The sequence below is a fragment of the Watersipora subatra genome, chromosome 4 (genome assembly GCF_963576615.1).
Source record: "Watersipora subatra chromosome 4, tzWatSuba1.1, whole genome shotgun sequence".
NCBI classification, from domain to species: Eukaryota; Metazoa; Bryozoa; class Gymnolaemata; order Cheilostomatida; family Watersiporidae; genus Watersipora; species Watersipora subatra.
The window spans coordinates 36,353,272-36,380,563 of NC_088711.1; the positions used below are offsets into that span (position 1 = coordinate 36,353,272).

Here is a 27,292-nt window from a genome sequence, read left to right on the forward strand (position 1 = left end):
AGTCTATTTCTAACTATATTTTAGGCTGTTAGTTTTCTCATATTAATAAGATAACCTCTTAATATAGAAGTTTTATCATATTCAAGCTACTTCTGTTCTCAGAGCTATCATTGATCTTCTTATGGTGTCCATGGGGCGGTCGTTCATTATTCTTGTGTTTAATATTTTGAGCAAAGATTTTTCTACCTGAGTATAAGTTGGCATAAGCCGACATCTTAAACTATGTTTTCATTGTGCGGATGTTGTGGGTTTGGAGTTGTGCGCACATTGACTTACCTTGCGATAAATGTTTCAATGGATATTCGCGTATTGTGGATTGTTAAAAAAGATTTTTACACCAGAAGTCATAGCAGTGCTCTCGTGTCTCACTTAACAGCACGCTGGTCACAATGGATCCATTATTATGATTGTTGGAATGAAACTTCAAATATAGCCTCAGGTACATTGTTATAAATTGCTAAATGATTTAAAGGTAGGTTGGGTAAAATTTGTCCCATTGTTTTTCCTAAATGCTGTGTAAAACATGAGTACCCGATGCTAATGAGATCATATATTTATTACGTATAAACAATGTACACTGCTATTGATATTATTTTTGGGAAGGTTTGAACGCGTTTTTTCTTCTGGTCATTTTAACTGGAATCAAGATTTGTCGATTTCATCCTTAAAACATCCTGGCCGTCAGACCACCTAAAATGACAAACAAAATCTCAAATGACACAAAAAATATTTATACTTTCTGATAAAATCTTTTACAATTTGACATGAGTAACCCGTTAAGGCAGCATCATCTAATGCTCATTTAGTGCCTTAGTCTCATTACACTGTCTAGTTTGCTATTATACCAAGGAAACTTAATGGACTATGTTTCTATCAAGGAGGACACGATTCCAGTCCTTACCATAAGTTCTCTAATAAATTTGAAAGGTATCAGTCAGCTTAGCTTAATCATAAAATTTTCAAATTATTAACACGGCTCATGACTTTGTTTATTGTGTTTAGGTGCTCCTAATAACAATGAAGACAATTCTCATTGGCAGTTGCATGCCATCTATAGCCCACCCTTGTTACGCTCTGCCACTGTACGCAAGTTTATGGTAGGCTATGAGCTCATGGCCAATATGCAGAGAGATCTTACACCAGAGCAGGTGTGTATTCTCTATACTGTATCGCACCAGAGCAGTGTGTATTCTCTATACTGTATCACACCAGAGCAATGTGTATTCTCTATACTGTATCACACCAGAGCAGTGTGTATTCTCTATACTGTATCACACCAGAGCAGTGTGTATTCTCTATACTGTATCACACCAGAGCAATGTGTATTCTCTATACTGTATCACACCAGAGCAGTGTGTATTCTCTATACTGTATCACACCAGAGCAGGTGTGTATTCTCTATACTGTATCGCACCAGAGCAGTGTGTATTCTCTATACTGTATCACACCAGAGCAATGTGTATTCTCTATACTGTATCACACCAGAGCAGTGTGTATTCTCTATACTGTATCACACCAGAGCAGTGTGTATTCTCTATACTGTATCACACCAGAGCAATGTGTATTCTCTATACTGTATCACACCAGAGCAGTGTGTATTCTCTATACTGTATCACACCAGAGCAGGTGTGTATTCTCTATACTGTATCGCACCAGAGCAGTGTGTATTCTCTATACTGTATCACACCAGAGCAATGTGTATTCTCTATACTGTATCACACCAGAGCAGTGTGTATTCTCTATACTGTATCACACCAGAGCAGTGTGTATTCTCTATACTGTATCACACCAGAGCAATGTGTATTCTCTATACTGTATCACACCAGAGCAGTGTGTATTCTCTATACTGTATCACACCAGAGCAGGTGTGTATTCTCTATACTGTATCGCACCAGAGCAGTGTGTATTCTCTATACTGTATCACACCAGAGCAATGTGTATTCTCTATACTGTATCACACCAGAGCAGGTGTGTATTTTCTATACTGTATCACACCAGAGCAGTGTGTATTCTCTACACTGTATCACACCAGAGCAGGTGTGTATTTTCTATACTGTATCGCACCAGAGCAGTGTGTATTCTCTATACTGTATCACACCAGAGCAGTGTGTATTCTCTACACTGTGTCACACCAGAGCAGGTGTGTATTTTCTATACTGTATCGCACCAGAGCAGTGTGTATTCTCTATATTGTATCACACCAGAGCAGTGTGTATTCTCTATACTGTATCACACCAGAGCAGTGTGTATTCTCTACACTGTATCACACCAGAGCAGTGTGTATTCTCTATACTGTATCACACCAGAGCAGTGTGTATTCTCTATACTGTATTCGACCAGAGCAGTGTGTATTCTCTACACTGTATCACACCAGAGCGGTGTGTATTCTCTATACTGTATCACACCAGAGCGGGTTTGCATTCTCTATACTGTATCACACCAGAGCGGGTTTGCATTCTCTATATTGTATCACTCCAGAGCAGATGTGCACTTTCTATATTGTATCACACCAGAGCAGGTGTGCATTCTCTATGTTGTATCACACCAGAGCGGTGTGTATTCTCTATATTGTATCACACCAGAGCAAATGTGTATTCTCTATACTTAATCACACCAGAGAAGGTTGCAGATTGATTAGTTGGTTTCTTACAGGCTGCCGAGCGTCTCCGAGCTCAGTCCGATGTGCATTACTCATCGAATAAAAGTCTTTAGTCTGGTAAACTCCAAGATTGAATCATTTCCTGATGAGCGATTACTGATGAGTGATTCCTGATGAGTTTCATTCTACCATTTACCCTTGGTTGAAATCCTACCTTGAAAATACTTGCTCCCATGTCATCTAACTTCTGAATAACCTGCTCGAGTCATAGTCATGTTGGTGCCAGCTTTATAGCCAACTGCTTGATCACAGAGCGTGGCAGCATTTACACCCAACCAGCCTGTATCAGGCCTCCAGTCCTGCCTCTTCAACGTGTTGTATACACTTTAACACTCCTATTTTCTGACTTTCGTTTTTAGACAAGCATAACTTGAAATTTTAACAAGTTCAATCTCGTGTTTTTTATAAACATGTTGTTTTGATTTGTGTTGTTTCCAAGCTACTAAATCAGTTTATTTATTGCAATTTCTTGTATGCATCAGTTACACTTAGCCTTCTCATCGAGAATTATTAAACTCTGCTCGAGTTCTTTTTCGAACCTTACACTGTGTTTAATATATTCTTGTTTGTTCTACTCAGTGCTTCATTAATAGGTCTGTGTGACCATCCTGTTTGTAAATTTATCTGCACTGCACTATTTATCAAGAATTTCAAATGTTTGCATATCACCCATAAATCATCATCATAAATATATATATTGTATTTAATTTACTTGAACCTTGCTTGATAAAATTAAATAGCATGGGAAAGTTGGCATATGGAGTATTGAATTGCCCAGAGGATGTCTGGTAGAAGACTGTATATTCTATGGAAATAACTCGTCTCTACTCGATGTTGTACAGGCGCTGTCTCTTGTCTTATATGCACCAGTGTCTTCTTTGTTAAGCATAGGCAGACAACTGGCAGCAGAACAAAGAAGAAGTAAACAGCAATACAATTACTCTGCAATAATATTCTTGAATAACTGAAAATGCATTTTGTTAATAAAAAAATGGTAAATATTATTGCCAGGTCAGTCAGAGGTTCCAGTAATTGAGAAACGCCATCACATATCTGCTTCAAATATACTATCAAGGCTGTAGTTGGCAAGTCATTCAAGTCTTCTGCGCTGCTTGTAGAACTATATTCAGAGAAGATAACTTTAGCTAGCCTGACACAGACCATGGATATGCTTTTGTAATGCTTACTTATGCTGCCAAGTATAAATATCCAAGTATTACTGTTAGTGGCGCTTGTATCCAGGTGATAAACGAGTCGGCTAACTCTGTTTGTGTGACGATGTCTGTTACTTCTCTCAACGCTATCGATACTAGCCCAATCGTACAACAGATTAGCAGTGTGATGATCAGACCAAAGACTGTACCTACAATAATTTTTGTTAGGTTACCAAATGAGTTTTTGAGTTACTTGGTGTAAAAAAATTTATAGTTGGAAAAAACATGCTAGGAAAATAAAATGAACTGACCTAATGCAGTTGAACAGAGTGCTAGCTCACTCCACAGTCGTTCATGTCTGATTTCGTATAGAGCCAACCTTCCTACTTTCATCACACAGTTGATTGTTTTGTCAGCGCTGAGGTTTTGGTAGACCTTTTCAACAAGGAATACCCTTTATAGATGGACAATTTGCCTTAGTTAATTATTGTCGTGGATAAATTTAGCAGACAACTAATTGAAGATTCATTACCTATGACAATCGTTGTGCAAAGAAACTAGGATGGTATCAAAGAGTCGCTTTAACTTACTTGCAAAAAGCTACTTAGCTTTACTAAAAAACAGCAACTTTAAGTATTTCTGCAATTTAAGGAATGGCCCTTTCTTATGTTAGAATAACACTAACTGAAGCCAAACAAAACAGCTGGGTGTAAAAATCTATTTGATTGAATGGGTATCAGACGAGATGGGTAACAGACGAGAGAGGTAACAGATTGAATGGGTATCAGACGAGATGGGTATCAGACGAGAGAGGTAACAAATTGAATGGGTATCAGACGAGATGGGTATCAGACGAGAGAGGTAACAGATTGAATGGGTATCAGACGAGATGGGTATCAGACGAGAGAGGTAACAAATTGAATGGGTATCAGACGAGATGGGTATCAGACGAGAGAGGTAACAAATTGAATGGGTATCAGACGAGAGAGGTATCAGATTGAATGGGTATCAGACGAGATGGGTATCAGACGAGAGAGGTAACAGATTGAATGGGTATCAGACGAGAGAGGTATCAGATTGAATGGGTATCAGACGAGATGGGTATCAGACGAGAGAGGTAACAGATTGAATGGGTATCAGACGAGAGAGGTATTTGATGAAAGAAGTGTCTGATGCAAGAGGTGTTAATCCTCTTGAAACAGCTAGGTGTAAAAATCTTTTTGTTTTGTCAATAAATTTCAAGTCGCATTGTTGTTAGCAAGCAGTTCTTTCGGCAGGAATTGTCAACATTGCACCGCTGGCTATTATAAAACAGATTTAGTCAATGGTTCGACATACATGTAATTTTCTACCTTTTTAACATTTTCAACCATCATTTTGAAGCCGATTAGGTTGTCAAGACTGCTGTCTGGACCAGTTACTTTCTTTTCATGAGAAAATTATCCGAGTAAATAAATCAAAGAGGATCAATGAACCAGTAAATTGATTAGTGTGAGTGGATTCAATGAGGCATTGCAAAATTTTTTTTCAATACTGTTCCTCCAGCTCACTAAAAGAAACCTCAATGAATTGATTTGCTTATTAAATTTGAAGATGTTTCATAAAATAGACACATTGCCTGCCGTTCATGTTATAACAATACTTGTTTCTTTTTCATAAGAATGTCGAAAACTGAAAGCATATTAAAAGGCATTTTAAATATTTATTATTTATCCATGCCAGATAATAAACATTTTATATGGTATAAGAAGCAAGAATATTACTTGTCAGGCCTTAATATAATGTATGTAAAAAGTTAAAACATTCTATCGATTGATCACACTTCCAAATAATCAAAGCTGAGGCCAAAAGGTTGCCATCAAATGTGAAAAAAGCTTGCCTTAGCTATTTACTTTTAGAGCATAAATTATGTATCTTCATAATAGATGGACAACCATAGTTCAGGCTCACACCTCAGCATCAAGTTAGAGAAATATACTATTTTAGTAGAATATGTAAAATAATGGGCATACTGAATATACCCTTTCAAAGATATGAATTACTTAATTTAGGTTAAAGACATATATAAACAGCGAAATATGGTTTATCACAGAATAATTATAGTTGTAGCTTTATGTTATGACAACTCCTGGTATACAACCTCAACTCCAGCTTAAAATAAATTCAGCAAACATTCATGATAGTTTAAACTTTCAGCAGTCAGTAGCCAGTATCTTGCAGTCTCAGTTGCTCAAGAAATCAATATTAGCTTTTACACTGGTTCCAGTAGCTGTATCAATGGCTGCCACCTTAATCTCAGTGTCACCAAACTCCATTCTGGCCTGTATTTCGCGGCGCTTTCGAACAGGTGGTTTTTGTGACAACTCAGTCAGATCTAACTGGAGTGTGCCACACTTTTTGACCCCCACATCGGTTATGAACATAACGTCAGTTTTCTCTGCTGAATATACATTGATGATGCTAAACTTTTGTCCCATCTTAGCGGGTGTATAACTCCTGGTTACAGTGTCACCGAGCGTAACTGGCTGGTCGGTGAACACAAACTTGTCAAATACATCTGTGCACCACTCGATGCCATCTCTCTTTATGCACTTGTGCTTTGGATGTTTGCCTTTTACAAATCTGTTTAACACTCCAACACCATATGTCATTCGACTAATGCGAACATGTATTATTGTCGGGTCATGGCCAAAAAGCACCGCACCTGTGAAAGAAATAGGTGGTTTTAGTATAGCTTTTTAAAGCGAGGTTTCTAAAATATATGCGGACAAGAATAGCATAACAATAGATGATATAATTGACAACACATACTTTGACAATGCTTATAAGTCAATTTATGATACCAAAAATTATCGATCAACGAAATGGAAAAACCCTAGACTCTTTGAGAGTAGAGACGTCAACTTACGTTTGTAAATAAAACAACACTAGGCCAATTTGATTTGATTTGTTGATCAACCCAGGCTTGAAAAGTAGTCCAACAGAAAGTATAGTATTCCAGTTAATCAGCACGCGAAGGAGACAAAAATACAATTAGCTACGACAAATATAAACAAAATTCTTTTTGAAAAACAATAATAATGCAAAAACCAACCTTTCAAAATGCTTAATCCAACATCTTGAGGAATTATCACTCTGAGCATTTTATCAAATTCTTTTCTAACCTCCATTTGCAACAGAGGCGATTCTGCAAATCCTCCAACCAAAAATAGATATCGGATATCTAAAATTAGCAACCAGACAAAACTCTAACTGTCAAAAAATAAATACACATCACAGACATGCAACGTTTTATATCAATAGAGTTAAATAACATTTTTTTATGACTTAACAGCTACGCAGTGCTCAATACAAGATTAAGGAGAATTCTGCAAGAGGTTATTTGCAGTCTGGTAGTTTTACTGCCACCAGCAAGCATTTTATTTGTAGCAGTAAGCTTAGTTTCTCTTGAACTGACTGCGTTTGAAAGTGGGGTTAAGCAGACAGTAGCTTGACTAAAAGAGACACACCCCATGTGGTAATTTACTTAGAGAAACGCAGCCACATAGACTCGATAACAAACTACAAATATTACTAAACCTTGATAAATTTTGTACAAGAATCCTGTACACATTTTACATATACGTAATTCTAATTGCGCATTAAAAAGTCGAAGATTCATGTTACTCAACTAATCGCACGACTCTTAAAATAAGCAAGGGAGTGCAAGGCTAATGAAAGTTTGAGTTACACGCTACACGAGTATAGAATCAACAGCTGCGTGTTATATTTACACAGCAGTTACAGTTTCTGGAAAGAACGCATAGAGCTGTAACCCATCACTCATGTTACCCGGTACTAGCTGTGCTATCACCTTATTCCGAAATACTTAAAGGTGATCAATTAGTGCCGCTGGTAGTGTCGATATACTAAGCTGATTGTCACGAGTTGTAGTCTCATCGAAAAATATCCTTTACCCTAAACTCGAACCCTGGCGATGGATAGACGAATGGTCAAACAGACACCGCTGTTATTACAAATAGTAAAGATGTATTTTTGGTGAACTTTATTTTAGACATGTGAAATATTTTCCTTTGCTCTCGATACAATCGATGCAAATCGACAAACTGGCAAATCAATAAACTGGCAAATTGACAAACATATTTTAGTTAAACGCCCTCTTAAACAAAGCAATAACGTCACCCGGTGACTGAATTTTAATGACAATGCTATGACAACTCCCAGGTGGTGATTATACCACTACTCTGCACAAACGTCCCTTCTATTTAAGGTGATGAGCTGAAGCTGATAGTTTCCCTTCCTGTACTATTCCATGCACAAAGTGAACATGAAGTATTTATAGCACTGATTTTGAGAGGCTATACGAATAACCTATATGAATCTATAACGTGTTTTTAAAAATCTTCTAGAAATAGAACACCTTTCAAGGCACAACTATGCTGACTGTAACCTGATCCATAAAGTTAAAAATAAAAGCTAATCCACCAAGCTTACGATTTGAGAAGATATCTCTCTCACCTGATCCGCTGTTGGCCACCATGACTGCACCTACAGCTTCTTTAATCTTAAGAATTGTTGGCATAAACAGCTTTCTCATGGCTTCCTGTGTCAACCTGAGCATACCTTGAGCTGACCATCTAATCTCTGAGTCTCCATATTTTCTTATTGCCCATTCAACTGTCTTACCCTGAGTACCAACAAGAATCGTCTTATCTTGTGTGAGATAACTTCACACAGTATCTAGACAAATGACCTGGTAAAATTACCGCAAACAGTTGTCCTAAAATCCTTCATACAGCCTAATATCTCGTCAATGTATTATTTCCTTTGCTGAGATATTATAGACAAACAATAAGAGATATGTTGTGCATGTATTAAGGCATACCAAGATTACATGCAGCATTAGAATATCCACGAAGACGTAATGAAATTAGCACATGTATAAAGACACAGGGATATCACAATAAATTTATACTATAACCATGATGGATAAGTCAAAAAATATGAGATAGTAACTGCAAGTATTTCTTAAGTGATAGCGTAAAAACTCATGGACACCCTTCTTAATCACCTTGAATAATTATCTAAAAAGTATGACAGGTACTTTTCAGATAATTATTCTTTTCGATTAAAACAAGGAACTCAGCAAGCTATGCGTGAATGTGTTTGTTAAGCTGTTGGTGATTGGACAAGCACTAAAACCTTAGCTCATAGATTTACCATAAATAACATAAATCACCTTCCAGGTGAACATTCGAAAACTTGTTTTTAATATGTTAAACATAGATTACTAAGTATCACCTAGCAGTTTGTTTTGTAGTTTATCAATGTATTAACGATGAAAGACTAACATGCACGTATGCACACATCCCATATCATCTCACCGGAAGTTTATTTCTAGTTTATTAAGTTATCAATGATAAAGGATTAACACATTCGACTCATGCACATTTCAATATCATCTGAAAGTAAATCTTGTAGAATGCTAAATAAGGAAATCAAATGGGAAAAGTTATTAAAGTTTAGAAATATGAATTTTATTTTTATATATTTCTAGTCTTCCCACTTCGATACTCGAGAAAAAGTGCACTAAACACTTGTATTGAACCAGATTAGCCTGCTGTCAGCATATGAATCTTATATCTACCTTGACTTTTTTATAGTAGTCAATAAAGGAGAATGGGAGTGACACATTGAGAGGCATATCCTTGTAAGGGCTAGCAGAACGCTTCCTTGACTCAAAGGCTATCATCAAATCAACAAAGCCAGCTGGCCGTTTGCTCTTGAATGTCTCCATAAATTCTGCACTAAATATGTCTGAGAGGAGCTGTTCAAAGTCATTGTCCACTCCTGCAACATTCAAAGACCTGAACTTTCTACAGCAATACCCCGGATCTGTAAGTTTTGCTTTGAAATCGCTGCAGCAACAAAAAGAAATAACACAAAAATGATTTAATTTCATTCAAAGATGTTACGCTGACTTGAAAGATTCCAGAGGTCACTTTTGCAACAATTAAATATAATTAATATTTTATATTACAATATGTCATAAATGAAGTGAAACCAGACAAGTATTTAACAGAGATGCTGCTGGCAAAAAAAAGATTTCAAATTAATGTGAGAGCTTTTCGAAGCACTTGATTTATTAGTCGGTTATTATAAGATCATAGGAGAGAATAGCAATTTACAAACGGAAAATCAGGGTAAGTTGTTCCTTCAGATAGAGAGAGAGTAGATAATTCCAAAGACAACATATCATGTGATAAGCAGAAGGAAGCACATGTTTTAGTTAGCGTAAGTTAAATAATCACTTCATTTTATAATAGACAATGTTAGAGCACATCTACATATAGGAAAGACATGCTAGTTTGTTTATCTTTGATAGGAAAGCTTTCAAAGCATTTTATTTCTGTTTTAAACTGAGTTTGTTTCCCAATATTTATGATCTAAAAGGTGCTTTACAAGCATTATAACCCAGTTGTGTTGCCAATGGCTTTACAACAAGCCGGCAAACAGATAAGATAAATTTACATTTAATGAAAGGTTTTTGGCATTATTAAAATATGTCAAATGATCAGGAAGAACATTGCACCAACTAACTCCTAAGGAAAACCAAAAATGTTTCCAATCCCACAGCTAGTGAATTTGCCGATTGTGTGCTATAGGAACAGTGGAGCAACTTACCAATGGAGCCATGTGGTCCCCCTGAAGCTCTGTACAGCTCTCTAAGTCTTCCTCCGGCTCCTGCCAGTTCATGTACTGTTATGTCGACAGTGCCTCCACCGCAGTCAACAACCATATAGCTAGAACCTGTAACAAGACAAGGTTGCAGTTGTAACCATAGTATAACAAGTGTAAGTAGGATGAACTGCCTAATTATTGAACAGCAATGTTATATAACCGTCACAATAGAGTTATACACAAATAAAGCTGTGGAAGTATAGAGTCGTACAACAATGAAACTGGTAAAGATAAAATAGTCATACCTAACAAAATTACTCAATTTAAGAAGCATGACTCTAAAGTTGTCTACCCATAATGTTGTGTACCAGAATATGCCAATCAAAGCATCAATTGTTTTCAGATCAGTGTGTTAGAAGTCTGAAATTTGAGCTTAAAAATGACTACATACTGATAGAGTATAGATTGGTTGGAAACAGTCTGTCTAACACAAGGTAAAGCTTATACGGTAGGCCTCATTGAACGCAATAGAATAGCCTTTACTTACCACAAAGAAGAAATCATGCAAGCATGCTGAGAGAGAGAGACTAACAGGGAACATGCAAGAGCAGCAACTACAAAAGTTGTAAATTTACCATAGAATGCAAGGTGAATTTTTTACATATTGACTAGAAGCCGAACATATTTGGATATAAAGACTATGCATTGCATGCAGAGCTCATACAAGTCTGTACATTTTACAACCCAGTAACAATGCACCGAGTCAGAACATGCAAGTGTAAATTGTTTTTAATAGCAGCTGTGATTGAGGGATGGCAGACAAAACTGATGAAAACTATGGCTTTAAATACAGAATAAAACTGCTGAGAAAAAAATGAGATAACAAGAAAACCTGAATTTTTATCTTAATATCACACATATCCTCATGACAACATGACTCCGATCTAAAACTGGTTGGATATGTGATGGTCAGTGGTGCGACTCTAACTTGAGAGTGAAGGAGAAAATTAAAACGAAGGATTAGTAAATTTAGAGCAACTGGATACACGGAATGACTATTTGATAGCTTCACTCCGTTTGTCTAGATGAATAATCTATTCTCATATTTAACGTGTAATAGCAAACCTTGTACGAGGTCCTCAACAACATCAGAAGGAGCTAAAAAGCAAGCAAGATACGTACAAGGTCATGGCCATCATTTGAAGAATTTATATATAAACAGCTACGTTGTCAATAATACAATTTATGTTATAATGCCTTCAGTTGTTACCGGACGACTGACCAACATTACCCACCAAAAAAAGATAATAAATCAGAAGAATGGAGTGGCAGAAGACATGTTGAGGCTCGGATAAATTTAAAGCAGAACAAGAAAACAAAAAGACAATACAAGCAGCCAAAGAAAATTACACACAGACTGGCAACTAATAGAAAAAAATCTGGAACATAATTACAGAGCATATCAACAAGTTTCGAACAATGATGCCCGACTTGAGGCACTACCTGTCTCCAGGTGATCTCCGATACTGTCTTCCACTATCTCTGGCACATCTCTCAACTTTCTGTTTCTCTCTAAAGTTAGCGGCTGCATAGCCGGTGGGCAGTCAGGAACCAGCTGACTCATCCGCAACCTACGGCAGTAGATCGACGCTGCCTCTGGCTCCAGAGATATAACTAGCTGATCAGGATGATCAGGAGAGGCGAGGCCTGCCTGTGTTATAAGTTTTATGTAAACTTTCTCTTCCAAATCAGCATGATACATTTAATGAATTATGTTATAATGAATCTCATAAAAACAACTAAAGAATAACAAAATGGGTCATTCATCAACACTGTCTACATGTTGTTGAGTTTCCGTGTACGATGAATTTTCTAGATTTGTCTGCTAAATCTAGACAGATATGATTTGTCCAGATTTGTCTGTAAAATTGACCGCTGAAATAGTTCAAGTCAGCATAATATCTTTGAACGAATTTACATAATTTTGTATCATTTCTTTTAGTTGCTGCAGGGATTTCAAATTATTGTTGATTATTTTTTCATGAAAAAAAAGTAACTGGTCCAAGACAGACAGTAGTCTGACAGAACCTAATTGGCTGCAAAATGATGGTTGAAAATGGTAAAAAGTAGGAAAATTATGTCGAACCGTTGACTAAATCTGTTTTATAATAGCCAGCAGTGCAATGTTGACAACTCCTGCTAAAAGAACTATGCTAACAACAATGTAACTTGAAACTAATTGACAAAACAAATAGATTTTTACACCCAGCTATTTCGTGAGGATTAACACCTCTTGCATCAGACACTTCTTTCATCAAATACCTGTCTCGCCTGATACCCATTCAATTTGATACCTCACCCAACTGGTACCCATCTCGTCTGATAACCATTCAATTTGATACCTTTCCCGTCTGATACCCATTTCGTCTGATATCTCTCCCATCTGATACCCATCCAATCTGATACCTCTCCCGTCTGATACCCATTCAATCTGATACCTTTCCCATCTGATACCAATCCAATCTAACACCTCTCCCGTCTGATATCGCTCACAGAGTTTCAATAATACAAGGTCTTTGATGAAATTAATCTTTTCCCAAAATTATCATGAGCAGACTCTTTGTGAGGCCCCTATCATGAACCTACTCTAAGCGACTCAAATCGTATAGGCATACCTCATATGATGCCTCCCTCATGAACTGCTTGGCAGGTTGCTTCCAAATAGCAGGCACAGTCAGCACCCATTTAACATCATCAGCCAGTATTTTCAGTCCTGATTGGTCGCTGAGCTCATTTAGGGCGTGATTGCGAAAAAATCTTAGAGAATGTGAAAAGACTTTCTTGGCAGAAAATTTTTCACCATTGGCAGCAGTGATCATAGTATTATGATTGAGGCTCTACAAAGTTCATAAAACATATTGAGGATTTGTCGTCCAATCACACCTGTTTTGCCATAAAATGTGACATGTAATGGCAGACCACGTGTTGAAAGAAATTTGATGCAATGAATTGAAACGAAGTGATTAAAAGCTATATACCTACATAGTGTAATACTTAATAGACACACCAGTATCAATAGCTGCAAATATTGATTTGTTACTACTACATGATTAAGGAAGGAGGAGAATGGATGCAGATAAACTTAACTTTGGACGAAGTTGCGGGTTATGTGCAGTTAGCCTTAGCACCTAGTATCACTATATATACATATGTAAATATACTTACTGCGTGGTAATGCAACGTCATTTTAAACTTATCAAAGTAGAGCCATTTCCTTGCCTCAGCTGAGTCTAGGTCATGGTAGAAATCTCTGGCACTGCAAGATGAGAAAGATGAACTACTCGCATACAAACAGGCTGCAATTAATAATATGCAACAAGTAAATCCCTTGTAACAATAACAATAGTTATTATCAAAGTGACATTAGAATAACTAAAATAATATTACTTTTTACGAATGATAGTAACAGTAATAGTAGTAGTAACAATAAGTTTTGAAAAAAGCAGCAACTATAATAACTAACAATATAATATATACATGTACCAGTATATAATAATATATAACTATAATGATGGATTATTATGGATGTGATGATAATAAAAGCTAATAATAATACAGCACCATTGAAAACAGGATATATAGATTTAAGTATTTTAAACAAATAGTACTTTACTTGAATAGTATAAAATGCAATAGTTAGAGCACTATAAAGTAAACCAGTTGATCTAAAAGCTGGCATCTAAATCTTATAACCTCTCCTTGCCCTTTGGTTTGCATCTCTATTTGGGAATAGTGGCAGAAGTGTGAGAGAGGCTATTAAACATACTGTCAGCACATTGATAACACAAATCCTCAGAAACAACAACTGATATATCTCACTAGCGGAATGGGCGGCGTTGCACCGGTATTAAAAATCAGCTTATAAACCGTGACAGGTAATGTAGTTGCATGAGAGCTAGCATAAAATGACATTGCGCCACAACATATGCGTATTTTCACCCACATAACTACATATATCGCCAAATGAATCCACCAATCGCACGCAGCTCAATGGTTTAGCATATTGTCTGGGGAACGGGAGATTCCAAGATCAAATATTCTGTGATACGGGTTGTTCTTTCCAAGATTTTAATAGCTATAGCTAGACAAACCGAATCACAAAAAAACTTTGAGATTCATAAATATAGATAGAAAGTCATACACAGCTGAGTTGACAACTCAGCTGTGTATGACTTTCCTCATTTCTACAAAATAACATTGAATTTCTTTGTATTGTTTGGTTTCCCTGGGACTTGACCTACCTACTGTTGTTTACAATGTCATGTCAGTATCTACGTACCACTTATACATCAGCAGACTAAAATGACAAACAAAACATCCTCCACAGAATGCTTGTGTTCTGTTAAGCAGTATCAAAAGCAATACAAGAGATAAGTGTAGCTGATCTGTAACAAAGGTAATTAGCTATATGATTAAATGACCTTTTCACGCTAACACCTGAGAATTCAGCTCTCTCACTAACCTTTCATACAATAGAATTATGAAGAAGGACACTTGTTTTTTTTGTATTATCAAGTCTCTAATATACTATAATTGTCCTAAAATTGGGTTAATTTTGCTATATCTATAAAAAAAAGTAAAAAAATATTTTAAAATGAAAAATAGTTTTCAACATCGTATTCTGTGAAAATTGCATCAAAATAATCATATTACAGTAAATATAGAACATAAAATTGTTACCTCCTTTTCCGTGAATTTTCTATGTATTTGATAAATAGCCCTTTCTAACATTTTAACCGGGATGTAGCATTTTTGTTCGTTTGGACTAAAAGCTAGGATATCAGAGAGATCTTACTGCACTATATATTGTAAATGAAAGTCGAAAATATCAGCATTATTTGAAACTGTTCTCCGTGCCTCAAACTTATTTTCATACCTTGACCTAGAAAGCAAGCTACCAATGAGCAGTAAGGTATGGATGTGAGTGAGACTTGGCTCATATTACAGCGCATTGTTGTTGCAATGTTTAGATAAAACCATCGTATCACACTTTGTAGAAAGACTGTTCAGAAGAGACAAACACGGATAAGATGTATAAAGTACAATGCCAAAACACACCTGTTAAGGCGCCTATTAGATTTTAATAGATGCTATGGTCAAACGAGTTGAGAGAAAACCATTATTGGTGTTTTTTATGTCACATTTACTGTTCAAACTCACTTTTAAATGTTGAAAAAACTCTTCTCACAATTTCCGGATAAAGTACATAGCTACGAGCATTTACTATAGTTTGGATATGTACCTTTACAGCAGTTATTCCTACTGTTTCCTGTGTGATTCTCTAATCTAAAAGGCCTGCTGATAAGTTATCTAACAGAGTAGAAATATGTATGATTTCTCTCTAGAAATATTATGCCTTCTTGTCCTGCATATCTAGCAATAAATATACGGTAGGTTTATTGCTTGCTTGTTAGCCTAATAAAGAATATGCTTATATACACAGGCTATCATGTATTGCACTCACATGTAGTTTATTGCCGCTGTTACCCAGAGGCACAATAGTTCAAGTTCCTTTGTGCAATACTATTTGACTACCAATTTTGCAGGCTGTTAGGAGAGCGCATGATGAGCGCCATGAATAGATGTTAGTTTGGTTAAGTAGACCATATAACAGTTAACTTTGAACTATGCAGTGATCTAGCATCAAATGTCATTAAGTGAAACTATTTGTACACTGAGCTATAATCTGCAATCGGAATTTTTGCTATAAGCTATATTTTCTTGTATTATTGTTGCCTATAAAACTGAAACTTCCTATAAAACTGAAACTGGACTCAATACAACATTTCAATCCAATTCGGAGCTCAAGGCTGAGATTCGGAGCTCAAGGCTGAGATTCGGAGCTCAAGGCTGAGTTTTATTTTGGCGATGTCTAGAAAATTATTTGGTGATAGTAAAGCAACTATTAATCAAGTCATGCAAAATAAAGACTGTCGCTGTAGATTCACTTGGTTTTCTAATCTCCCATTGTTATTTCTTATATGTTTAAGATAAACCGGTGAATAGCAATGTAGTAGTTTTATCTTCTCTGAATATCATAGTCGCACACAAACTCATCGTTTGTATTAATCGCGGGTCTAAATATTCTAATAAACTGCAAACTTATTTCTGATAGCTTTGTTTTCTTTAATATCAAAGATCATGAAATAACAACTGATAACAAAACCTAGCAAGATTATTTAAAATAGATTGCTGAGCGAATCAATCAACTATAAATATGAGCAATTTCCTGTGGCATTTGCTTTTCAGCTGTAGGGCTATTGACAAGACTGCACTTAAAATATAATTTATTTCTTAGTTTATTCTCAGGCTTGATGCCGATAATGTAGTGATTTTGTATTCTGCCTTAATAATGTTGTTGTGAGACAACTGAAGTTTCTTCAGCAACAATAATTATCAGTGAAGCTTGAAATTACAAAAACTGTCTGAGCTTCGCGAGATAGGAAATAAAATGAGACTCGCTGAGCATTGAAGTCTTCTTTTTTCCGACATTTTAAACATACGCTATTTGAAGTTGGTCCAATCATTTGCCAATTCCTGATCAGCTGCTAATCAATTTTCTACTGAACGATTGATCAGTCAATAGTTTTTAACCAATTTAGCTGTCAAGTAGTTTACAAATAGCATCAGGTTTCATGTACAGTAGCCGCTCCTAAAACGTTAATAATCCATTCCAGGAACGTCTACGTTATAGGGATTTTACATTATACGAACAGTAAAATACATGTACACGTAAATTGCCTTATACGTTGCAAGATCTTTCTGAACTCACCCCTTTGGCCATAGAAAAAGAAAAACTAGACATCACTTTTTAATTTGTTGGCTGTATTGTAACTGTGAAATTATTAGTTTGCATCAACAACTAGTCTCCTTTTTCTGATCAATTTTACTGGTTTTATAGACTATGATTGCGGTAGTTTTACTATAATTTGATGAAAAACGCACCTATTCATCATCCATCTACACCGATTTTTTTCATTTTTTCTAGCACGCAAAGTTTATTCTAGAAGGTAAAACTAATAACAAATATTTTATATGCCTACAACAAAGCGAAACAAAAATACATCTTACTATAAAAAGAGCAGTGTCTATCTGTATACTGGGGTCAAGGTTGGGATAAAAATTAACACTTGGTGATACTCCCAACTCATAACATTTAAATTGGTAGACCGATGCTGTAATACCTGCACCAATCAATTGCCTTTAAGCCTTTATTAACAATTGCGCAGTTACCTACGTGTATTTTCTGTTTTGTCAACACATCTGACGATCTGTCACGATGAACTAAAATGTAATGTAAGTTGTATGTATATTAGATATAAAGCCATACATACGTCGTTTTTTCTCAACAGTGTGGCAAAATATGTTACTATTCAAATCAAATTTGAGAAGTTGTCCCTACTTGACACCACGTTATATAGAATTTCTTACATAGTAAGAAGCAAAACTTGGAATAAATTTGTTGCGTTATCTGGAATTTGCATTGTAGGAGCATCTAATGTCTATATTATATAAACTATGGTTGAGTCATTAAATGCAGTTACGATCGTACTTTTCTGTCACCTGTTGTTACATATGTCTGCCAAAGTTGCTTATATTGTTACCTCGCTGCCAGCATTATAAGCTGTTGTAGTTGTTGACATTCTCACCTGAACCCAAATGAGTGGAATTTGCCATCTGGCTCCAAAAGCAAGCAGGTTGGAGTTTTTTGGTTAATGAGACCAGGATCTCCGCCTTCCCACTTCCTCATCATGTGTATGCTGTTAGGTTCCTGATTAAAGCTAAAAGCGTAGCCACTGAATGTTGTACCAAAATCTATAGCGACTACTACAAAATGTCCGGGCTGCTGTTTGGTAATATGTGGCCCGGAGCTTGTTCCAGAGTCTACAGAGCTCCTCCCTGACCGGGTAAGACGAATTAGTTCACCTGTCGGACTCATTGGTGAGCCAGGAGAGCAAGCACCAGCCATGGGATAGTTAGTAGAGCACCTGCAAAAAGTGTCATGTCGTTCTACAATCCATGTCACTCAGACTGGCAATAAAGCTGTTTGTCTATCTAGTCAATTGGGTTGAATGAGTCAATGGTATAATAAGTGCCCAATGACTGAATAGCAAACATTTTTATTGCATTTTGGGTCAACTGAACTAGCAAAGCAACAATACTACTCATCATTTCATGATAAGCCGAGATAATAGCTAGCAATGACATAATTAGCACAAACCCTAATACAAGGGTCTGGTTAAGGACCATTGATGACAAGGTGATGGCACTAATGAAGAACTCAGTGCGGCGACTGAAACCAAGCCAGCCAGTAGAGAAAATGCAGCTGTAGTTCTTACGCAAATACTTAAGATTTTATTGCACCATTCCATATACATTATAGCAATATTTATGTAAATTGGGAAGCTTTGCACACATGTAAGTACTGTCTGATTATACCTAACGAGCCTTCCCTATCTCTCCAGTCTCTCAGCCAGCTTAGCTATAGCCTAGTCACATGTAAACGAGCCATTTGAATGCTCTCTGGTGTGTCTAGGAGGTACTGGCAACTCAACTCCAAGCTTCATATAAATACAAATAGTAATAATGTACTAAGACTTACCGTAAACATACAATACTATACAAGAGAGAGTTCTGATGATGTTGTTTGCTATTTAAACAAAGACGTTTGATGAAAGTGCTGAGAGCTTGAGAATATTTAGGGATTCAATAGTCACTCTACTAAAATTAATTACAATAATGCAATAACAGTAATAATTCAGGTACTAGTAACAGTACTACTGGCAATACTAGTAGTATAAACTATACTAGTAATAACACTAATAGGGTCTGATTTGAATACAAAATCCTGATAGATATGAATGTGCTAGAACAACAGGGTATCGGAAGAGCAACGATGAAAAGATACAAAGGAGGCCTGAGGATACAAAAGAACGGGTGACCCAATGTGCCTTATACCGGAACAATGTGTAAAGTTTAGAAGCGTAGAAAAACAAGCTCAAAAGGAATAAAAAGTTACTTGTTTAAGAAGCATCCTGCCAAAGTTTGTCAGGATGGTCAGGTGCATTAAAAGCTAGAAAAAATGTGTTTACGGTAAGAGACAAATGCTACAAATAAAATGTTGGTTGGTATTTGCATTGAACCAAACTTGAGTTGGCATCATTGAACAAATCATAATTGCAATAAGATGGATATAAAACAGAGAGTCGACTTGAAAGTCAAATTTGTGCTTGCTACTGATGGAGAAGTGTGGTAGAAGCTGTGGTCTAGAGGATAGAGATGATGGACCAGCAAAGAAAGATGATGAGTTGATAGAGATACAGTGAAAGAGACCAGAATAGAAAGATGATGAGTTGATAGAGATAAGAGACTAGAATAGAAAGATGATGAGTTGATAGAGATAAGAGACCAGAATAGAAAGATGATAAGTTGATAGAATTAAGAGACCAGAATAGAAAGACAATCACTATGTTTCCATGGTGCGCAGTACTGCGATGCAGCCCCCTCCGAAGTCGAGGGGGTTGTGCGTTTCTATGCTGCACAGTGGTTTTCAGCAAATTAGCCAGAGAAGAGAAATTGTATAAATCGAATCGTCTGATGGAGAAATAGAATCGATCATGGATACCGAACGTCAGAAACGGTCTTTTTATGCTTCTGTCGTCATTATACTTTTATTTATAATACACATTCACAAGGTTTTACAAACCTTAACACAATTTTTACAAAGTAATATATTTTTAATAAGTATTTTTAAGTAATATATTATTTAAACGTTAATTTAGGACTTGCCACCTACTTTTCGAAAAGTGTTGGCATCGATAACAAAGTCTAGGAGAGCAATCACCTCATCATCCTCGTGGGTGCAGACCATAATTAAATTTAAGTGAAAGAAGATCGGAAGAATAGAAAAAAAACAAGATTAGCGGAATAACTTTTGTACTAGTTTATGCCCTCGAAGAATCCGTCTCCACGGCATGAGAGCTACGCGCAGCGACTGCGCAATTGCTGTTTCCTTGCTGCGAATTTTCTCTGGCTTCGCACTGATCAGTGCGCAGTGATTTCAGTGCGAAGACGCTGTTTCCATGATTCGGAGAGGGCGCGACTCCGAAGCACTGCGCATCATGGAAACATAGTGAATGAGCTGATAGAGATAAGAGACAAGAATAAAAAGATGACGGTGGTGGTTGATAGAGGTGAAGAAAGAAAAGGAATAGAAAGATCATGTGTTTGAAAAAGAGGTGCCATGAAATTAAACACAACATTGCAGCGCCTAAAAGTTCTCATTCACACATATTTTACAGGTAAAATAAATACAGACAGTTCTCATTTAGTGACAGTTATTCCGTCCATAAAACACTTTGATGAAAAAATTCACGGTTAAATAGGTTAGGTCATTACGTCATCATTGGGTGATATGGTACATTTTACCTTTGTCCCTTTTTTTACACTAAGGTTCTAATTACTGTTTTTAAAGTTTTATTTAATATTTGAGTCAAATGCCAAGATTGTACAAACCTTGGCTAGACTAGAATATCAAAAGTGAATGGGCCTTGTTATTTGGTCATCACTCGACAATACGTATGGCAGTGTACTACTGAAGGTAGTACAATGCCATACAGTAATACTTCAACTTACGAGTGCTCCAACGTACGAGAAACTTGAGATACGAGCCAGCTTTCAAGCAAGTTTTAGCACTAACATATGAGCCATGTTTGAGATACGAGCACTTGAGTCAGTTGCCAAGTATGCCGGAGGTGTTTTATGAGAACAGCATCACTCTGTATTTTTCAACTGCTCAGGTTATACTGTTGTACCGTGTTTTTTGTGCACGATTTTCTGTGCAGAATTATGTGAATTAAACGTACTGTGCGTAGACCGAAAGTTTGCCAGTAAAATGAAAGATAATATAAAAAGCAAATGATAACAATTGATATTAAACGGAAAAATATTGAAAAATATGCGAAATGTGTATGCGTGATTGAGCTAGCTCGGGAATATGACAGAAATACATTCATAATATCAAACAGAAAGATTATATTCAGGGCATTTAGTTCGCAAAAGGACTAACCATAGTTTCTAAACGGTGCAGCGATCTTCACGACCGCTGATGGCATTGGACAAACAATTGGCCGGTGACAGCGTAACTGAAACGATGCTATGTGAAAAGGCCGGCGCTATCTATCCAAACTGTTTAATAGACATTTGGACAAGCTGGCTAGTGGTCGTGCATTAACTATTTGTGACGACACTTGTGTTCGTCCTTATCGCAACATGTTGCAAGGGCGACAAAGGCAAACGTCGTTAGATAGGTTTATCTTAAAACGGCCGGCTAGTCGTGAAAGCGAAAAAAGGAAAGATTTCTCGCTAACCAGCAAGAAACTTTAAACTATGAACGCCGAAGAAATTTTAATTACGTTTAGTTGAAAATGAAAGTTTGCTTCTAAGTTTGTCTTTTAACACTTTGATAAAATTCAAATTTATCAAAGTCAACTGTTGTAACGAAGGATAACTTATATCTCCCTCCCTGGCAAACGCGAGTGTTAACTGCTATTGTATGTATTTAATTTTACATTTTAATTAATCACATTTCCTTGCATCATTTTTTATTTGTTGCTTTTTGAAAGCATGTAGTACGTAAGGAAAATAACCAACATGTTCTTTCTGTTACAATATCTTGTTTTGAGTGTTTTATTTGCTTATTTTAGAGTATGGAAACCAATAAATATATATTTAATTGTTCTATATATAAATGAATTGCACCAACATGCGAGTAAATTGACATACGAGCTCAGTCTCGGAACGCATTAAGCTCGTAAGTTGAAGTATGACTGTACTGCCTTTTGACCTATCATTTTTCCTTTTTTTATATATTTTTATATATATATATATTATATATTTATTGATCCTTGAGTAGTAATTTTTATTTTCTCTAACATTTTGAGAAAATATAAGAGCATTGAACTTGAAAACAAAAGTTATGTACATCCTAGAAAGCATATGACTCTGGCGGGAAGATACTGAGCAGAAGATGGGGAAAGGCTGGCTACGTTACCTTAGCCTTAGAACTTGTCATACGCATAAATGCATGTTAGAACTTGTCGGCATGAAATTAGCTTACAACTGCACTGCCATTGCATCGTCGTAATTAAAAGGGGTTTGCTTTGAACAAATATTGGAGCAGTTTTAAATTATGTCATTGCTCTGTCAGGTCGTTAAAGGGTGACTCGCAACAAAATTCACATTACAGTTATTTGGTATCAAAAGAGTCACCATGTCTTTCTCTGTTGTGTTGTAGGTGCCAAATATGTGAAAATGTGATTACAAGCTCTTAAAAGCTCAAAAACGAAAAGCCGCCGTAGATTGGAATCCGTTTATTTCTCTGACGTAGTCATGACAACTTGGTTATTGTCTTGTCACGTGATGTTCTCACATGAACTGAAAGGCCAATAAAAAGCTCAATATTAAACTTATCGTAACACTAGTTTATGACAAACACTTCGGGTTTTACCGAAGACCCCGTATCAAATATAGATGCTCGCTACTTTACAGTTTTGTTTCGGCTTGGTCTAATCTTCAAGTCGTAATCTGATCATGTGACCCAATACTTCACAAATAATTTTTGCAGCACTTTTCGATTATCACAGGTCACCAACAGGCTCGTCATGATTATCAGACAATGATATGTACTCCTTCGAGGTAAGGTTAAAAAATTTAATGAATTTTCATGGTAAGTTCTAAGATATCAGTGCTAAAAGTGACAGCATTACAATGATTACATGGTTTTATTGAATGTGTGAAGTATATTTGTGAAAATATTTTGACGAATAAGGTTGCATGAAAGTGTAAACAGAAACCATCTACCACAACTACGTCACATTTGAGCCGTTTTGGAAAGAGAATCCAAACTACGGCGGTCTCGTGTGGCTGCAATTAACTGTTCGTGTTTTAGCTTTTAAGAGCTTGTAATCACATTCCCACATATTTTGCACCTACAACACCACAGAGTAAGACATGGTGAATATTTTGATATCAATTAAAAAGGAATGTGAATTTTGTTGCAAGTCAACCTTTAAGCAAATACATCTTTAAACAAGGACTACCTGTATATACATAGAAGAGGAACTATCATAGAAGAGGAACCAAACGGAATTTGGTTATCTTTACTTATGATGCATGGAAGCATGCATGCATTTGTTTTTTATAATATTTGACTTACCTAACAAGTTTTACCTTTGATAATGTATTACAATGAAATTGTCTGAACTACCAAATAATACATATGATATCTGGAAACCAAGAAGACACGAATGCCACATTGTGATTCTACCAAACAGTACATCAAATGTCAACAAAAATCTGTCACCTAGTTTTTTGCAATCGGCTAATGAGATTCCCATATAAAACTAGTTTTGAATGTAATCCTTTAGTAGAATGGCCAAAGTAAAAATTATGTTCAAGGAAATCTCAGGTACGAATGGCTCTTTCTATTCAAAGATCTTTAATATTCTCAGACTAAAAACTCACTGACTGGCTTTTTATCCTAAGTTTTTTAAGCTTAATCATCAGGGAATAACGTGCCAAATTAAACTGGGTTTGCTTCAAAAGATTTTTCAGTGCTAAGTGTAACTCAACTTGAATATGCAATTTCAACATAACCGTATGTGGAAGCAATTTATCATAATAATAAAACTTATGAAATAATTATAGAATCTTAAATTCAATGCAAAATAAACTGGATAATAATCTCAGAGGTGAAATGAGCCGGGTGAGAACTTGAGAACTTCAGCCCACAACTAGTAAACGAAACTAGCAGTTGCTTTACACATAAGCACCAGCTGCACAATATGGATATATGTAGAGAATGTGCATCCAAGCTGGGTAATTTTTTACGCTTATCTTGATGCCGATCAACCGCAGAGCCAGATTTACGGGAGCATCTGGCAGTCAAATAAGAGCTTCAAGCTGTTGAACTCAATAAATAAACTGGCAAAGTTATCAAATAACTACCTCAAGCCTGTAAACATGGGTGCTCTTTTCAATTTCAGATCAGCATGTATGATCAACAGGTGTTGTCCATTATGATTCTATTTGTTGATGACTGTTTTACACATTTAAAAAGACTTAACAGAGCCTAGATACCTGCTAATAAGTAATGAATGATACGTAACAAATACTGCTGAAGATTTTCTAACTGCGGCATGGCAGATTCACCAATTCAATTGGAGAGGGCGAAGGCAACAATCAAAAATGAAAACAGCAGTTGTTTGTATTCAATTTGCTTCATTAAGATTTTGTTTAACGTTGTAAGGGTGAAAGAATAAAACTTCTCTCTGCTAAACTAAAGTAGCAACGGAAAATGCTGCATATGTACAGTATATGCTAAGAGAGCTGCTGACCTTATACATGTATGTGCCCCTGCTATGATAGAACATTCTGTGAAAACTAGCTAGCAATAAGCAGCCATGTTAATTGACAATGACAATTAGTAACAAACCCGAACTTGGTGATATATTCTTTGAGGGCCACTGTGTGCTACAGCAATACAATACCTACCGCTTGCTAGAAGGGCTTTTGTTACGTAATGTGTAGGATGTTGGTGAAGTGAGGCCAGCGTCTACCGTTACTGACTTATTAACAGACAAGTCAGAGCTGTACGTCGGATTCATTCTGCGCAGATCCTTGAGCATGGCCTCCGTACTGACACTCGAGGTCAAGGTCATGCTGCCACGAGAAACATCGAGCTTGTGTTCACTCCTAGTATCCATTATGGTATTACTTTTAGTTGCTGATGATTGTGAAGTTATCACATCAGACTCAAAGACTTCTGGTGAAGCAGCGGGAGACTTGCACGGTGAAGGTGGTTCGACAGGTGGAGGTGGAGGTGAAAACTTTGGTACGTCTGTTGAGTGACGTCTGCTGCCGAGCTGGTGAGTAAGAGTCTGAGACCGACGAGAACTTAGTGGTGTCACCTAAAACATAACAACTGTGTTATAGTATAGTTTTAGTTACGACAATGTACTAATTTCAACAATTACTGGATACTGGCATCTATAATACTTACTAGCATATCTAGTACCTACTGAAGACTGAAACAGAGACCATGTACTAGTATATTAAATACTTCTGAGTACTGATAAAGAGACCATGTACTAGTATATCAAATACTTCTGAGTACTGATAAAGAGACCATTTACTAGTATATCAAATACTTCTGAGTACTGATAAAGAGACCTTGTACTAGTATATCAAATACCTACTGAGTACTGATAAAGAGGCCTTGTACTAGTATATCAAATACCTACTGACTACCGGCAAAGAGACCATGTACTAGCGAGGCTAATAGTAACAGTTATCTACCGTGAGGGCGCCATTTCTAACAGCCATCCGCTCAGCAGAGCAGGGGCAATGCTACTTTTAACAACCGAGTGCCAACAAGAGTTGAAGGATTGTGAGATGGTTGAACTGCTGTGCAGCCTAGCAACTGGAAATTCAAGAGAGAGACTCAGCAGCCGTCTTAGATAATAATGAGGATGTAATTATCGACCCCCTCATGTTGAAAGAATGTGTCTTGATAGCGTGCTAATCAAAATGCCTCGAGGAAGGCAAGGCATTAAACTTGGCAAATGTTCGGTAAAGTAGGAGCCTCGGCATGCTGCCAACAAAAGTTACAATTAGCTTTAATTGATTCTAACTTATTGCTTCCAGAAAAAATCAAAACTAAGACATAATCTGTAGTAGCTTTGATGATTTAAAATATATAGTACACTCCTTTAGCACACTTACTGCAAATCTCTCCCTACTAGCTGCTACAACTGGTTCAATGCATTCGAGAGCTCGCGTAAGGAGTGAGAGAGCAATAAACGCAGATGTAATTACTGAATACTAAATACCTAGCAGCACTCTTTCCCTTAAGTGATAAACTATGGTGGGAACGCCGATGGCTATAGAGCAAGCTAGACATCACTGATATGTCGAAGACCTCTGATATCGCAACCCTGAACACCTTCAATCCTTGCTACATTGTCACAAAGCCTGATATTCTTCTATGCCTTGAGTAATGGCATGTGAGTAGTATAAGATTAGCTACATTGTCACAAAGCCTGATATTCTTCTATGCCTTGAGTAATGGCATGTGAGTAGTATAAGATTAGCTCATGTAAACACAGTCTGAGTTTAGCTCATCCTACTCCTACTCAAAGTTCAATTGAGAACAATATTCTGAGACAATAGTGAGTGCTCTGACTCATGCAACAGTTAATATTCCTTAACGCATAGGAGGGATTGATTTTTTACTTCCCATATAAAGTTTTATTCCAACTTATACATCTGATGAGTGTTGCCCTTAACAATCGGTAAGACGATAGTGTTTGCTGCCTCTTGAGAAAAGAGAGCTGATTCATAGCCTATATGTACTTAATCGTCAATATTTATATACAGCAGACATGCATGCTATGGACATGTGTAGAAGGTGGGTTCAAAATTTTTCTTACCACTACTTGTAGGATTATTGACTAAACCAGCTATACAAATGTCCCGTTTTAGTATAATAACAAATATTTTAATTATACACAATAATATTTCAGGGTTAGTTTTGTACAAGAATTTAGTAAAGACAGATTCAGGAAGCAACAGGAGAGAAATTTTAAACCGCCAAAAGCGTAACCATTCCGAAATTACTAAGCTCAAAATGGAATGATGAGCAGGAATAATTAACACCAAATCTCCCACATTTTTTCAA

At 36.5% G+C, this 27,292-nt stretch overlaps 2 protein-coding genes across 6 annotated transcripts in view; one reads left to right on the plus strand and one right to left on the minus strand.

Moving 5' to 3' along the window:
* Window positions 1-3,335, plus strand: part of LOC137393177 (galactose-1-phosphate uridylyltransferase-like) — a 31,354-nt gene extending 28,019 nt beyond the window's left edge. For all 4 annotated transcript variants that reach the window (XM_068079614.1, XM_068079613.1, XM_068079616.1 and 1 more), the window contains 2 exons: window positions 1,003-1,148; window positions 2,653-3,335. In XM_068079614.1, coding sequence (XP_067935715.1) covers window positions 1,003-1,148; window positions 2,653-2,712 — 206 coding nt within the window. In that variant the 3' untranslated portion in view covers window positions 2,713-3,335. The remainder of the gene's footprint in view (window positions 1-1,002; window positions 1,149-2,652) is intronic.
* A 2,171-nt stretch (window positions 3,336-5,506) lies between these two features.
* LOC137392872 (heat shock 70 kDa protein 12A-like) overlaps window positions 5,507-27,292 on the minus strand; it is a 31,062-nt gene continuing 9,276 nt past the window's right edge. The window contains exons 4-14 of one of the 2 annotated variants that reach the window (XM_068079215.1): window positions 25,108-25,523; window positions 18,204-18,542; window positions 13,720-13,810; window positions 13,170-13,391; window positions 11,998-12,205; window positions 11,620-11,652; window positions 10,498-10,623; window positions 9,461-9,663; window positions 8,332-8,500; window positions 6,908-7,036; window positions 5,507-6,517 (exon numbers count right to left, since the gene is read on the minus strand). In XM_068079215.1, the coding sequence (XP_067935316.1) occupies window positions 6,036-6,517; window positions 6,908-7,036; window positions 8,332-8,500; window positions 9,461-9,663; window positions 10,498-10,623; window positions 11,620-11,652; window positions 11,998-12,205; window positions 13,170-13,391; window positions 13,720-13,810; window positions 18,204-18,542; window positions 25,108-25,523 (2,418 nt within the window). In that variant the 3' untranslated portion in view covers window positions 5,507-6,035. The remainder of the gene's footprint in view (window positions 6,518-6,907; window positions 7,037-8,331; window positions 8,501-9,460; window positions 9,664-10,497; window positions 10,624-11,619; window positions 11,653-11,997; window positions 12,206-13,169; window positions 13,392-13,719; window positions 13,811-18,203; window positions 18,543-25,107; window positions 25,524-27,292) is intronic. The other variant, XM_068079216.1, reaches the window with a different exon arrangement.